Genomic DNA, 14,516 nt, shown 5'->3' on the forward strand with positions numbered 1-14,516 from the left:
TCTTTCAGATTAACAACTGCACACAAACATGGAAAGCTATAATTCTAGTTTAAAGGGAGGGTGAAAATTAATAGGAACATTCAGGGGAATATAAGGTTAATGCAAAGAAATTATAGGTCAGTGCTGTGAATGAATTAATCTGCTACTCAGTCATGCAGTTACAGGGGAATATGAATTCAAATAATTACTAGTAAACGAGATGCACTCAAGAAAAATGGACATACCCACAAAGAATGCAGTATCATTTTAACTAATAAGAAAGGAATCACTGTGTCAAGAAAATTGACATTTCTTAGGTGTCACAGTTCAGCACAGAAAATCTGCAAAACATGTTGGAGGTTTTAACAGCAGCAAAAAGTATGTTGTACAGCAGATACATGACTTATCCCTTTCTAGAGGTCATATTAAATGTAAAAAATAAGTTTCTTTTAACAAGGGAAGAGCCTCAACAGGATTTCAATGTGAAGATAATTTTAACAGAATGACGTTTCACAGCAATGTTTTGAAGACTGCAAAGCACGAGTTTTATGTTAATTATATTTCACCAGTTAAAAAAAAAAATCAATACATCCTAGTAACCCTTTAAAAATTTAATACTTCTATTAAAATGTTAACATCTTATCAAACAAGATTTTCCACACGTAACAGCAATTACTGATTATGTGCAAAGTGAAAAACTTACAAATCAAAATTTGAATGTTCAACAAACTGGCAATGTGTTCGTAATTCACTGTTTTGCTCAGATAAGCAACTAATAGTAAAAGTGCAGCAGTGTGTTGTGTGGAAGCATGACACTAGCCTTTTTAATGCATATTTTTAGGGAATATGTACGCAGACACCTGAAGGCAGAAAAGTAATGGATGTACCTTAAAAACTAAGAACAGGCAGTTCAGTGCAAAACGTTGCATACTTAAAGTTTGTTGGGTTTTCCATGCCTCAGTCTGAAACTGTACTTTCACTCAAGTGACTCTTGTACTTTACTGTGTAAAATAAGAAAATCTATGGTATTCCAAGGCAATGCACTCAGTCACATTTAAAATTCAGTATTTTTTTTTTTCAGCACAGACACTGGATATTCTTGCCTGCTCGATTCTTCTTGTATGATTTGGCACAAAGCCTGCAGGATACCTAGAACTGGAAATTTTGGAACAGCGATGTTGGATTGTTTGTCTTTGGGTGGGGTTTGTACCCAATCCGCTCATTAACCATCTGCTCCCTGCTCTTGAAGTTACTGCTCATTCCCACAGCTCCGGCCTCCTCACTGGGTCCTACTACATCCACTTCATCACGCTGTTTCTTACGACTCTTGAAAAGAAGACAAGACACGCAGAGGCACATGAGTACTACGACAAACAACTACAACTATTACACACAGTATACTTAAAAGAAGAAAAGGTCAGCATTTTCAGTAACACTGTAGTGATTAAACTCAATAATGCTACCAGCTTTTGTGTTTCAATGTCACAACTCTCTGCATTGTCTTTCTTTCTGGAATGTGTCTACTCAAGAGTACAATCAGCATTAGGCATCCTCTTGGAAATACCACTCACTACATGTACCCAAATCTCTATGTACAATTTCAGAACAAAGAACCCAACATGCATTTTTTATGTGATGGAAATCCACACTGACCTTGAATGGCACTCCAGCACAAAGTACAGTTTTGTACCTACCATAAATGTAGATGTTCGAGTGTAGACACTGCTGCAGTCATTACACTTGAGTTATCCTGCTGTCAGGCGGTCCCGCAGTCGGCCTGAGTTCCAAAGTCTTGGTCCGTCGTTGGTTGAGGTCGCCTCTTCCCTGACGTCAGTGTGACAGGGGTATATAAGATGCAACCGACGCCATTTTCTTCAGTTTTTCTTGCCCCAGATGTCAGGTGCCCCAAAAAGGTAGGCAATGCAAAAATGCTAATAAAACATGCATATGAAAAAACAGTAAAACACTTTCAGTATCCAGCAAATAACCCCCATAGGCAGTGATGGGTAGGATACTTGGGTACGTACCAGCAAGTAAGAGGGGAAGGAGGGAGGGTAACCTGGAATGCAGCAGTGTCTACACTCGAACATCTACATTTATGGTAGGTACAAAACTGTACTATGTTCATCGTGTGACACTGCTGCAGGCATTACACTTGGGTGGAATCCCAAAGCTGAGGTAGGGTGGATTGATCTATAAGGCATTAGGGGAGGCTATAAGGCCCTGCAGCACAACAGTGGCAAAGCCTGCTCTTGATTTGAAATATAAAGGCAAATGGTAATGTTTGGTGAAGGTATGTACAGAACTCCATGTTGCTGCTTCTAAAATATCCTTGGTAGGCACTCCCCTGAGGTAGGCAGTTGAAGTGGCTGTTGCCCTGGTGGAGTGAGATCTAATGCTGCTAGGGACAGGTTTCCCATGGTGTGCATAGCAAAAACGTATACACTGAGCAATCCACTTAGAAATAGTCTGCTTTGAAATGGCTTTTCCCTGTGCTCCTGCAGCATATGCTACCAATAAATTGCTCAGATTTTCTGAAAGCTTTGGTCTTGTCCAAGTAGAAGCGTAATTGTCTGTGAATGTCCAAAGAATGTAGGAGTCTCTCCCCTTTGTTCTGTGGTTTTGTATAAAAAGGTTGGCAAGTGAATAGTTTGGTTTAGAGTCACACTTGATACTACCTTTGGCATAAACGTAGGGTTAGTTCTTAAGGACACCCTGTCCTGGTGGAAGATGAGGAAAGGTTCCACTGCCATTAGAGCCTGTAATTCTGAAACTCTTCTTGCTGATGTTACTGCAAATAGCAGAGCAGTCTTCCAAGAGAGGTAGTTTATTTCTGCTGTGTTAGCTGGCTCAAAAGGAGGCAAAGTTAATTTTTCCAAAACAAAGTTGAGGTCCCAAGTTGATATAGGAGCTCTACGGGGTGGTCTCAAGTTTTTTGCCCCTCTAAGGTACTGTTTGAGCAAAGGATGTGACAAAATTAGTGGATCCGTGTTGTATTGAGCAGAAATGGATGCTGCATGAATCTTGATGGATGAGAAGGAGAGGCCCTTGTCCAGCACCTCAGTTAAGTATTGAAGTAATTGAGGAATGTTTGGGACCACAGGGTTCCAGGCACAGAATCTCTTCCATTTATCTGAGTAGGCTTTCCTGGTGCTAGGCCTTCTGGCCTCCAGAATGACATCCATAACAGCTTTGGAGAGAGGCAATGCTTGCTTGGTTAAGGAATTTTCCATGCAGCTAGATTTAGCTGGCTGTGAAGTATCTGATTGTTGTGTTGTGTTAAAAGCTGTGGAATTTGAGGCAAAATCCAGGGTGGTTCCTGTGTTAAGTTCTTTAGGATTGGGTACCAGTGCTGGCGTGGCCTGTCTGGTGCAATCAGGATCATCTTTGGCTCTTCCTGCCTGGATGTTACGAGTACCTTTGGAAGGAGAGGTAAAAGGAGGGAAAGCGTATACTTGCAGGTTTTTCCAGCTGAATGAGAGGGCATCCACTTTCCATGCTTGTGGATGGTAGCTCCTTGTGCAGAATTTCTGTAGTTGGCAGCTCATTGGGGATGCAAACAGATCTATGTGTGGTTTCCCCCATTTTTGTGATATCATTCTGAAAATTTGTGGACTTAATTGCCATTCGATCCATGATGGATAGTCCGCCAGTATGTTTTTCTCTCCTGGCAGGAAATGTGCCTGCAGATGAACTTGGTAGTTTAAAGCTGTGTTCCACAAGGTCATGGCTTGTCTGCAGAGGGGATAGGAGTGTGTTCCCCCTTGCCTGTTTATGTACCACATAACCATGGTGTTGTCTGTCTGCAGTAGTAGTTGTCCTGGATGTAGCAGTTCCTTGAAAGCTATAATTGCATTTTTTACAGCTAGCATCTCTTTTTGATTGATGTGGAGATGTCTTTGTTCTGTGGGCCACTCGCCCTGAATACATTTTCCTGCCATGTGTGCTCCCCAGGCATAATCCGATGGATCTGTTATCAGTGTTTGCCTGGCTGTGGGTTGAGTAAAAGGCTGTCCCTTGTTGAGGTGACAAGCTTGGGCCAACCATTGAAACTCCTGTTGAAGGCAAGGAATTAGTGGCAAAACTGTTTCCAGGTCTTGACAGTGTTGAGACCATACGCTCTTTAGGTACCATTGTAGTTTCTTCATATGCAATCTGGCATATGGAATTAGTAGCATGCAAGATGCCATGTAGCCCAAGGCCTGCAGAATTTTTCTTGCAGGGAGTTGGGTCTTTGTTGCCATTAAATGAAAATATTGAGTCAGTTCTTGCTGGTCTGGAGTGAGATAAGCCATCTGGGCCGTTGTGTTTAAGCTGGCACCCAGGAATATTATCTGTTGTGAGGGCACTAGTTTTGATTTCTTTTCGTTTACTGTGTACCCCAGGCAACTTAACTTTTTTACGTACGCCAGATGCTTAAGAATGTCCTTGCTCTCTGCTCGAATTAGGCAGTCATCCAGGTATGGGTAAATTTGAACTCCTTTTTGCCTGCAAAATGCAATTACTGGTGCCAGGCACTTTATGAAGACTCTGGGCGCAGTAGATAAGCCAAAGGGCAATGCATTGAACCTGCTAGAAATCTGAGGTATCTTCTGCAGTTTTGTCTGATAGGGACATGCAGGTATGCCTCTTTGAGGTCCAATGTCACAAGCCAAGCTTTCTTGCCCAGCACGGGAAGAAGCTGCTGTAGTGTCAACATTTTGAATTTCGGAACATCCAGGTAAGTGTTCAGAGAAGAAAGGTCCAGAATGGGTCTCCAGGCTTTGTCTTTCCTGGGGACCAGAAAGAGTCGAGTAAAATCCTTGGCCTTGCTCTTGTGGTGGTACCTTTTGAATAGCTCTCAAATCCATGAGTGCTGTAATTTGTTTTTGAGCCTCTGCCCATTGATTTGGTGGCAGATTTGGCATTCCTTTTAACCTTGGAAGAGTGTGGAAGTGAAACCTGTAACCTTGAGATATGATGTTGAGAACCCATCTGTCTTTGGTGATGCAATGCCAAATGTGGTAGAAAAGAGCCAGTTTTCCTCCTAAAGGAGCTGCCAATAGACAGTTGTTTGGCAGCTGTAGTGGGAAATCATTGAGACTGCTTTTTATAACGTTGGGGCCTGTCTTCCCCTTCTTTCTGGCCTGATGTACCCCATTGTTGAGGTCTGTAAGAGCCTTGTGTCTGACCTCTACCTCTTGGACGTCTATATCTGCCCCTTTGAGGTCTGTCTGTGACTGGAAAGGACCAATTGTTGGCCAATTTCTGCTAAAACGAGGAGGTTGGACCTGTAAGAAATCTTTGACCGTTTGCATAGATTTTGCCTTATCCTCCATCTTTTTTAATACCTCCTCTGCCTCGACTCCAAACAACACATCCCGCTGTAAAGGTGCATCCAGTAATTTGGCTTTAACATGATCTGGTAGCATATGTTCTTTTAACCAAGCATGCCTTCTAATGACGGAGCCTGTAAAGAATCAAAACCACATTGCAAAGTATGTTTTCCCACTTGTTCAGCTGCATGCAATAAATCCTGCATTTCTTTCAAATTAGGAGGATCTGTATCTGGAAGAAACTTCTATTTCAACTGAGACATTAAAAATTGCTGATATTTTAACATATGAAACTGGCAATTCAAGGCTCTCATGGCTAAAGTTGCGGATGTATAAACTTTCTTACCCCATCTGTCTAATGCTCTGGAATCTCTGTCAGAGGGGACTGGGTTTTTTGCTGATGAGGCCTTAATCCCTTTGGGTCCCTGGGAAATAGTTTCAGGGTCTGCAACAGGGCTTTTGTATAGAAATTTGAGAGAGTCAGGGACTCTGTAATATCTATCTGGCTTAATTGGGGCTGGTGGTAAGGAGTCAGGGTTTAAGCTGGATTCAGTATATACATCATCCACAATATCTAACACAGGCGGAATGGCAAGGGGTCTGTGTTGAGGCAATAACAGGAAATCCCCAAGCCTTTTCTTGGATTCTGAATAATCCTGGCCTTCCCAGTGGAAATGCTCCCTCATGGAATGAAGGGTCTCCCCAAATGAGTAGTCCTCAGGCGGAGAGGCTGAAGGAATTGACTCCTCAGCATCAGAATCCTCATAAGGGGGTAAGGAATACCCTAGGTCTGATGATGAATCTGAGGAAATGGACACCTAGTCTGATGATTCATAATCTGCATCTAGTCTGGGCCTTTTATCTGGGGTTGGGACCCTCTGATCAGGGTGATAAGGTCTTCGGCCATTTGTAGCATTTGTTTCTTAGGCATGGAAACCTACCCAGGAGATTGCTGTGTCTGTTTCTTTGCCTTTAAGGGAGGCTTAGATTTAACAGAGGGTTTAATGGTTAATTGAGTAGGTCTGAAAACACCCTCTGTAGCTGTGGTTTGTTCAGCTACTTCGGTTCCCTTTGAAGGATTAAGTTCGGTTATCTGAATAACTAGAGCGTCCGAAGGCCCGGCCAGCTCCACGTGGGAGTCTGAGGCGGTCTGTGGTTTTGTTGGAGCGGTCGTCAGGGGCTGCGTAGGTGCCTCGCTGAAAACCGGAGAGCCGGCGACCGGCCTAGGAGAGGCCTAGTCGTCTATCTTGGGCCTCGGATGCCTGTCCTTGTCTTTGCGCTTTTTATGGATTCTGGTCGTCGGAAGTTCCGATGGCATGATATAATTAAATTTTTTGCCAAAATAAAGTCGGGCAAAAACAAACAGACGTTTAATGGTGCGCTTGTTGAACCTAGCACAAAACCGACAACCAGTGACGTTGTGGTCTGGGCCTAGGCATGGAATACAGTAGGAGTGGAAATCCTTATGAGGTATTTGCTTCCCACAAGAAATGCAATTAACTTTTACTGACATCGGCCTGAGGCAAGAAAAAGTTTTCCCAACGGGGTACTTAGCTTTTTAGAAGACTTTGGTTCTGGATTCGGAATCTCAGGAGTCGGCCAACCGGCACTGGCGAACTGCTTCTGCTTCGGGCACCGTGCGGCAAGAAAGACTGAAGAAAATGGCGTCGGCTGCATCTTATATACCCCTGTCGCACTGACGTCAGGGAAGAGGCGACAGCAACCGACGCCGGACCAAGACTTTGGAACTCAGGCCAACTTCGGGACTGCCTGATGGCAGGATAACCCAAGTGTAATGACTGCAGCAGTGTCACACGACGAACATCTGCTCTTAGCATCCAAGTGCAGTGGAAGGAAAATGACCTAAAATGTACAAGTTTTTATTTGCCTACTTTATTATTCTATTACCCTTATTTCTGTCTGACTATATATCAACAGGCACCTTATCCAAATATTTCCAACCAACATACCTGTAAGTCTTACTTGAAAGCTCTCACTTGTGGATTCCTGGAGTGGAAAAATGCCAACTTATATCACTGGAAGGCATCTTTCAAAGAGAAAGACATTATAAAAAGCATGTACATTAAGCGTAGAGCAATACCTGCAGATATGCTTATCCCCAATCCTTAAAAAGAATAGCTCATCTCTGCCTCAAAGTGGCCACAATCTCTAGTGTTTACACTGAAAGCATAAGAATGCAGGTGTGAAAATGGATTGCAAGGTGTTGGTAACTACAGAAAGGGGTTCTATAAACCATTTGGAAATCTGGCAACTTCTTTCACTGTAAAAGCTCTGGAAGTGAAAATGAACAACAGAAGCCTTACTCAGCCTGTCAATCAGGCCATGGCACTGTAGAAACGAGGCAGCATACACATGCACTACCTATGCTAGTCTGGTGAACAGGGCATTGTACCTGTGGCCACAGGCATCCCAGGAAAAGTGAATGTGTAGACAGAGTTACGGTATGCAACAAAGCCTTTGACTTGAACTAAAGATTTAAAGTCCTACCTGGTCAGGGATTTATGGGAGTGAGGTTACTTAAATATTGCTCAGTCAGGTGCAGTCTTTCACATGTTCTGCTCAGTTTAAACAGGGCATGGGGGAGCTAATGGTGGATGTGTGTTCTCCTTCCAGTGGTGGAAGATTCCTGCATGCCTTTTAAATGTTTTGTCTGACTATTAAACTTTGAAATGAACTGTGTAAACAAAATTAATCCTCACTGTCCCAACAATATCATCCTGTTCACAGGAGCTCTTAAAATGGAAGCCATTATCTGTATAGAACACACTGATCTTTCACAAGAACCGGGTTGCAAGCAGGAATAATTCAGGTTTCCTCCTGAACTGACATTAGGCCACTTCTTAAACTGGAACACTCATCTGTTTTTCTTCCCCACAAGCCAAAAATCCATGGTACAAAAATTCTTTGCTTAACCAGATGTGCAGTCTGCCCAAGCCTTGCATGAAAAAGATGCAGTTTGCTGCCAGACGGAAAAACACCACAATTAACAATCCACTTAGGAAAGATATGCCTAGCCACTGCAACCTTTAACCAAAGGTTAACAGCACTTCAGTGTACGCTCTCTTTAAGCGCAGTGTCAAGGCCAATCTTTCTCCACATACCTTCCCTCCTCATCATGCACAGTGGCACTCTCACTCTCCAGTTCTGCGCTCACGGAAAAGCGGAGGCCAGTCACAAAACAACAATGGAAGAAAAATTGGAGGTGAGGGCTCATAAGAAGAGAGAGGATAGGTTACCAAAGACATCCCCTCTTTTTGGTAGGTACTATGACTTTTGTATCTAGTATGAACAGACATTTGGTAACCTACAGGGCAGAGTCTTTAACTTTTTATGAAAACATGCCCCTGACTGCAGTGGCTCCAAAAGAAGTCCCAGACTAAGAATGTCAGTCTTGTAACGCCCTGCACAAAAATGAGAAGACCAAGGTGCTGCAGTGCATACTGCACTGAAAGTAGCATTACAGTAAAAACAGAAATAGCGCCGCTCTAGAGGAATTGCAATGTGGTTATAGGAACAGCTTTGTTATACTCCCAGTAAAAAAAAAAAATGTAGATGGTCAACAATCCAGACAAAGCTATGCTCAGTTACTTTGTTACCAAACTGCATTTTAGCCATGGGGTGGGGTGGGGGAAGTTAGTTCTGCCTACATAACAGAGCATTAATGGATATCTATACAGTGCATTTCTCCCTAGTTGGAACAAACTGGGAAGAAATCCAGTTACCTGATGGATTAATACAGCAATTTTAAGCATAAAGTATTTATTAGTCCTGAAGGCCATTTATTCCTTGGGAGAAAAGTGGAAGACTGCCTGAAACAGAGTGGACTTCTGAAATCCTCTTGGCAGGCGCCGAGACTACAAAGAAAATGAAATTCTTAGTTAGGAAAGTCAGTTTAGCTACACTGTGGGTTATATAGAGGGAGAAGGGAGTAAAATAAATATCCTGTGGAGGACAGCATCCATCAGTGGATACCAAATTGAAGTATTTCCTGCAAGAAGGCTTTCCTTACCTTTAGAAAAGGCTACAGGTGCAGAATACTGGCATGTGTGAAAATGAAGAGGTAGATGCCGGACTCCATTTTACAGAGGCATAAGAACAAACGGCAAAGAACCTAAGAAACAGGGGTCAAAGAAAAGGTTTGCAACCTTACTGGTAGGACAGACAGAAAACTTCCAATTTTCCCTCTGCAACTTACAATCAGACAGCACATATGTAACAGAAGCACACCTGTCTGTCTGATAAGGCATGCAAATTATACAGTGAAACAGAGGATGCCACATTGTGGCAATGGTTCTTTACAGCTGAACAAACACCATTTAAACTGTGCTAGGCAAACACTTCTTCCTTGAACTTAAAAAGGAGAATCCAGAAAAGCTTGCTTCAATCGGATAAAAAAAATCAAAGCATATCCGAACAGCAGCAAGGTCACCACGACAACAAGCATAAATTTATTAGTAACAGGATAAGCACTTTCAGAAAATGTCATCAGATCCTGCCATTAACTGACATGCATATAACTATATATACTACTTTTAAAATGTCATAAGCCAATCAACAGAACTCAAATGGCCCATGCAAGATCCTGGTGAATCACAAAACAGCAGATGTCATTTCCTGATGCATCACAACATATTCTCAAAACAAATAAAGTATGCATATGTGAAAACACATACCAAGATATATATATAAATATAAAAGCATATAAAGGACAATCATAACACACACAATTGTATAAAACTTCATGTGTTTAACATAACCAGATCACAGTCTGAGCTTTCAGCACAGGTTTTAAAGGAATAAAAGCATTTAAACCTGGCAGAACATATGCACGCAGTTCTGCTATCCAATGTTTCCCTTACCTCAGTGGCATTTTGCAAATCTCCACCACTAATGTTATTGTTGATGGTATCTATACGCAAAAAGGAAAAGCTACGATCAGAGTAAAGTGCTACATGTTGAAACAAAGCATTGTGTTCTAAACTATTACGTATAGCAGATTGGTGTTGTAAAATTCAATGCTTAAACATCTGGTTCATTTTAGGTACATAAAAACAAGTGCAATGGCTGCACTTAGCAATATACATCACATTTCTAGTAGTGCATGTAGCATATCCTTTATAAAAAGGAAGCCTGTGTGTACTTGGGTGTGAACATTTATTTAAAGTATTTATAAAAGGACATGCTTTGCATCTCTTACAAGGGTATGTACCTTTCTTTTCTGATGGAAATCTAAAACTACATGTATTTGTTGGTCTGTAACATAATAGGTCTTTCAAGTTACTGTTCCTCTTATAACTGAACTGAGGTACAGAGCCAACTACATTCCCTATCCGTTCATCCACTAAAAGCATTTTCCAATTACCATGCATAATGTTACAAACATATCTACTGTCCCTATTAAATCTATGTGGGACTGACATAAGAGGGACTGAAAGCCCCCCCCCCCTTGACTGCTGGCATACTCAGAGAACCATGATTTCCCCTTACTCCTGCATAAAACGTCTAGACACACCTGCCTAGTTCCTATTTTCAGACAACTTGTTAGAGAGAAACCCTTCCATTTAATTAACCTTATTATTGTATCAGGGAATGCAAATGCTTCTATTGCCCTACCCCCAAAATCCCAGCTTACTTTATCAAATTCTTCCTCTGCATCAAGATCCACCAACAGCAGCAGTATTTTCTCACATTCTGCTTCCCTCTAGATCTCCATTGTTCAATTAACATTGTCAAAATGTTTGCCTCCCCTCAACAAAACCACATTGATCCAAATCAATTTTGGCATAACCTCTGCCATTCTTTGAGCCATTATAAACACTTTATAATCATGGTTTAAAAATGCAATAGGCTACAGTAAACTCTGTTAACCGGCACCCATGGGGATCGGTAGATGCCGGGCAACTGTAGTTTCTTGGTTGCTTGAGAGTTACTGGTTTTGTGAAGAAATAGAAGGTCAAATAGGAGTGCACTACCATGCCCCAAAAAGCAAGACAGCTTTTAATAGCTGGTAGGCTACCATGTATAAACATCTGAAATCTAAACCGGCCAAAGTTGTGAATATTATAACAGAACCATATAGTGCTACATTCTTGCACCATTATTATTACTAAATCGACACACTGAAGTAAACATAACGGGACTGAATGAGTTAAAGACTTTGGAGGGAAGGACTGCCAATAGTATTAGTATAGTAGAAACAGTGTGAAGCCATTTTATTTTACTTCGGGATATACAGTCCATGGTTGTACTCCAGAAGTTAAGGTACTTCATGCGTTTGCTAATATTTTCTGTAGTTAGTTTATGGGATACAATATACTTGGATGCCATCTTTGTAAAATTTTCCCAGTTTGTTTTTCAGCAGTCCAACCAGTTCTGTGCAATATAAAGGTTAATTAGCATAAAGAGAGCAATCTGGACTCTCACTTCATTAGTGGGTAGGCCCTTGTGACCCACATGCAATACAGTAAATTCCCATGAAAGGGTGGATTTCCCATAACCAATTTTTTCAAGTTTAACCCCAAGTGAGTTCCATAAGCTTTGTGCGTACTTACAGTAACGCAGTATATGTAGGAGGTTGGCTGTCACTGTGGGGCAGAGAGGTGAAGTATTTGGAAAGAAGCTATTAATAATGCATATTATACCCCTGAGCGTCTTATTTATCATTAATTGTGCACATAATTTCTTTGAAGGGGACAAACCTGAACATCTGTCAGTTTGGAGTTTTTGTTTCTCCAATACTGTGCAAATGTAATAGAAGATTGACATTTAATGGTTGAGGTAAAGTTGTATGCAACTGATAACATTTTCCTTTTAATTTTTAGGCATTTCAGGAGGGATAGGGCAATGTTTATTTCTTCCTGAACCTCATTAGGGAAATAACCCCAAAGTAGATACTCTTTGATCTGTCTTAAAATTACTGTATATTCGTTATGGAGTTCAAATTTTAATTTTGAAGTCCTTTAGAGAGTTATCCTTAATGGCGTAGAAATCTCAGACATTTAAGTTTTTAATTTGGGGGAATTGGTCAAGATTTATAATTTTATTACCCAGTTTTAGATTTGGATTTAAATGAATAGGTTGCTAGAGAATAAGTGTGTTTGTTAGACCTAGTGAAGAGAAAAGCTTCTGGAATAAATTTATATTTGATTAGATTATGTAGTTTCATGTCTTTTAATACACATTTATAAAGGGTAGTGATTTGGGATTTATATTGCACAGTTTTACATGTGCATGCCAAAGACCAACCCACTGGGTGGAATGAGTAGAGTTAATTGGATTATGGTCTGCAGCTAACATGATTCTGCTGGCACAAATTATGTCGTAGTATAATCTAAAATCTGTTATTCCCAGTCCCCCTTTATTTTTGGGAAGCATTAATTTTGGTAGGGAGATCTGTGTGGTCTTAGGAAACCAAATGAATTTAGTTAAAGTTGCGTTTATCTTTTTGAAGAAGTTTAAAGGGATGTTGCTGTTTGTTGCATTAAATTAGTATAGTAACCCGGGTAGGATATTCATTTTTATAATTGCTATTTTAGATAAAAAGGGGACATTCATGTTCTTCCATCTGTCTATATCATTTTTCGATGTTAGTCCATGATTTGGCAAGATTTTGTAGGGAGTTACTATGGTCAAATATTATCCCTACATACTTAAAGATATATTTTAACTTAATTTGGGTTATAGGAAAAAGGATCTTTATGATTGCTTGGGTTAATTGGAAAAATAAGATTTTGAAGGGTTCATTTCATAATTGGAAGTTTTCGAGAAGGTTTCAATAGTGTTTTGAATTTTTAAGTCAAGTCATTATTAGGTAACTGGAAATATATGAGGTCATCCGCAAAGGCTGAAAATACCAGATTTGTCCCCAAAATATTGGGAATGTGGTGAAATGTTTTTTGTGTCAAGTATATAAACAGGGGTTCGATATATATGTTAAAGAGGTAGGGTGAGAGGGGACAGCTCAGTCTTGTTCCATTATTTAACTGTATTTTAGAACAACATAGTTTATTAACATTCAGAGTGGTAAAAGAAGACATATATGATTTTGACTGTATTCATGAAATTAGTTGGAAAGTTAAATTGTTTGAGAATCAGCAACAAGAATCCATGATTGACTACCAAAAGCTTTTGTGGCATCGAGTGCCATACGGTAGTAGGGAAGTTTATGGATTGCAGAAAGTTGGATGGCAGCATCTAGAGTGAGTGTGTTGTCCCAGGTTTGTCTACCCTTCATGAAGCCAGATTGCTGTGGAGAAATGATTGTGTGGAGAACTTTAAGTCTATTTGCCAGAGCCGTATTCATGACTTTAATGTTTGTTAATAAGTGAAACTAGTCTGTAGTTAGATGGGTTAAATTTGTCTGTATTTAGTTTGTGAATAAAGAGTTTTAAAATTGTTTAGATATAGGTCTCCAAATCCAAATTTACTAATGTATTCTAAAATTTTAAGAAGGATAGGAGATATTTTAGAAGAAATTTTTTTTATAAAAATTAGAAGTGAAGCCATCGGGACCTGGGGCTTTGTTATTTTTTAGACTTTTAATTGCCTCCACAATTTCTTGTTCTTAAAGGGGCTTCCAGGAATTCAGTTTAGTGTTTTTCAATTTGTTGAAATGAGATACTGCAAAAAAAAAAAAAAAAAAAAAAAAGTCATTGTAAGACTCTGGGTGTATTGCATCCTGCGGACCATATAGATTGTATATTTTTTTCAAAAACTGTCAGAATATCTTGGTTATTCGTGTGCAGTTCATTGTTACATTTAATTTGTAGAATCCTAGGGGGATCTTGATGGATGTTTATGAGTCTACCTAACAGTATGGAGGGTTGTTGGGTCCATTCAGAATAGTTAGCAAGGAGTTTCATTTCTTGGAATGAGAGATTTTGTACATCCATTGAGTATAGTTCTTTCTGGTGATTAGTTGGGCTTCTAAATTAGGACTAAAGTATTCTTGGAGTGATTTTTTCAATGTCTTGGATTTTCTGCTTAAATTTTGGATTCTCCCTCTCTTGTGAGTTTTTTTAAAGTAGGAGGTTTTTGAATTAAGAGGCCCCTAACTTTAGTTTTTGTGACCGCCCATAGAATGTCTAGTGGCATACCGGAAGTTAAAAGATTGGCACCAAGCTCGTCTAGTACATTGTTAATTTCTTTTACTACTACTACTTTGTCAAGAAGATTAGAGTTTAGGGACCATGTCTGTAAGGT

At 40.3% G+C, this 14,516-nt stretch overlaps 1 protein-coding gene across 1 annotated transcript in view; it reads right to left on the minus strand.

Moving 5' to 3' along the window:
- Positions 1–575: 575 nt before the first annotated feature.
- The window catches only part of CDC26 (cell division cycle 26), a 45,130-nt gene continuing 31,189 nt past the window's right edge, over positions 576–14,516 (minus strand). The window contains exon 2 of the mRNA XM_044058034.1: positions 576–1,305. Within this exon, the coding sequence (XP_043913969.1) occupies positions 1,129–1,305 (177 nt within the window). The 3' untranslated portion in view covers positions 576–1,128. The remainder of the gene's footprint in view (positions 1,306–14,516) is intronic.

Source organism: Protopterus annectens, chromosome 16.part0, assembly GCF_019279795.1.
Source record: "Protopterus annectens isolate FY-2018-M chromosome 16.part0, PAN1.0, whole genome shotgun sequence".
In the NCBI taxonomy this organism is placed as follows: Eukaryota; Metazoa; Chordata; order Ceratodontiformes; family Protopteridae; genus Protopterus; species Protopterus annectens.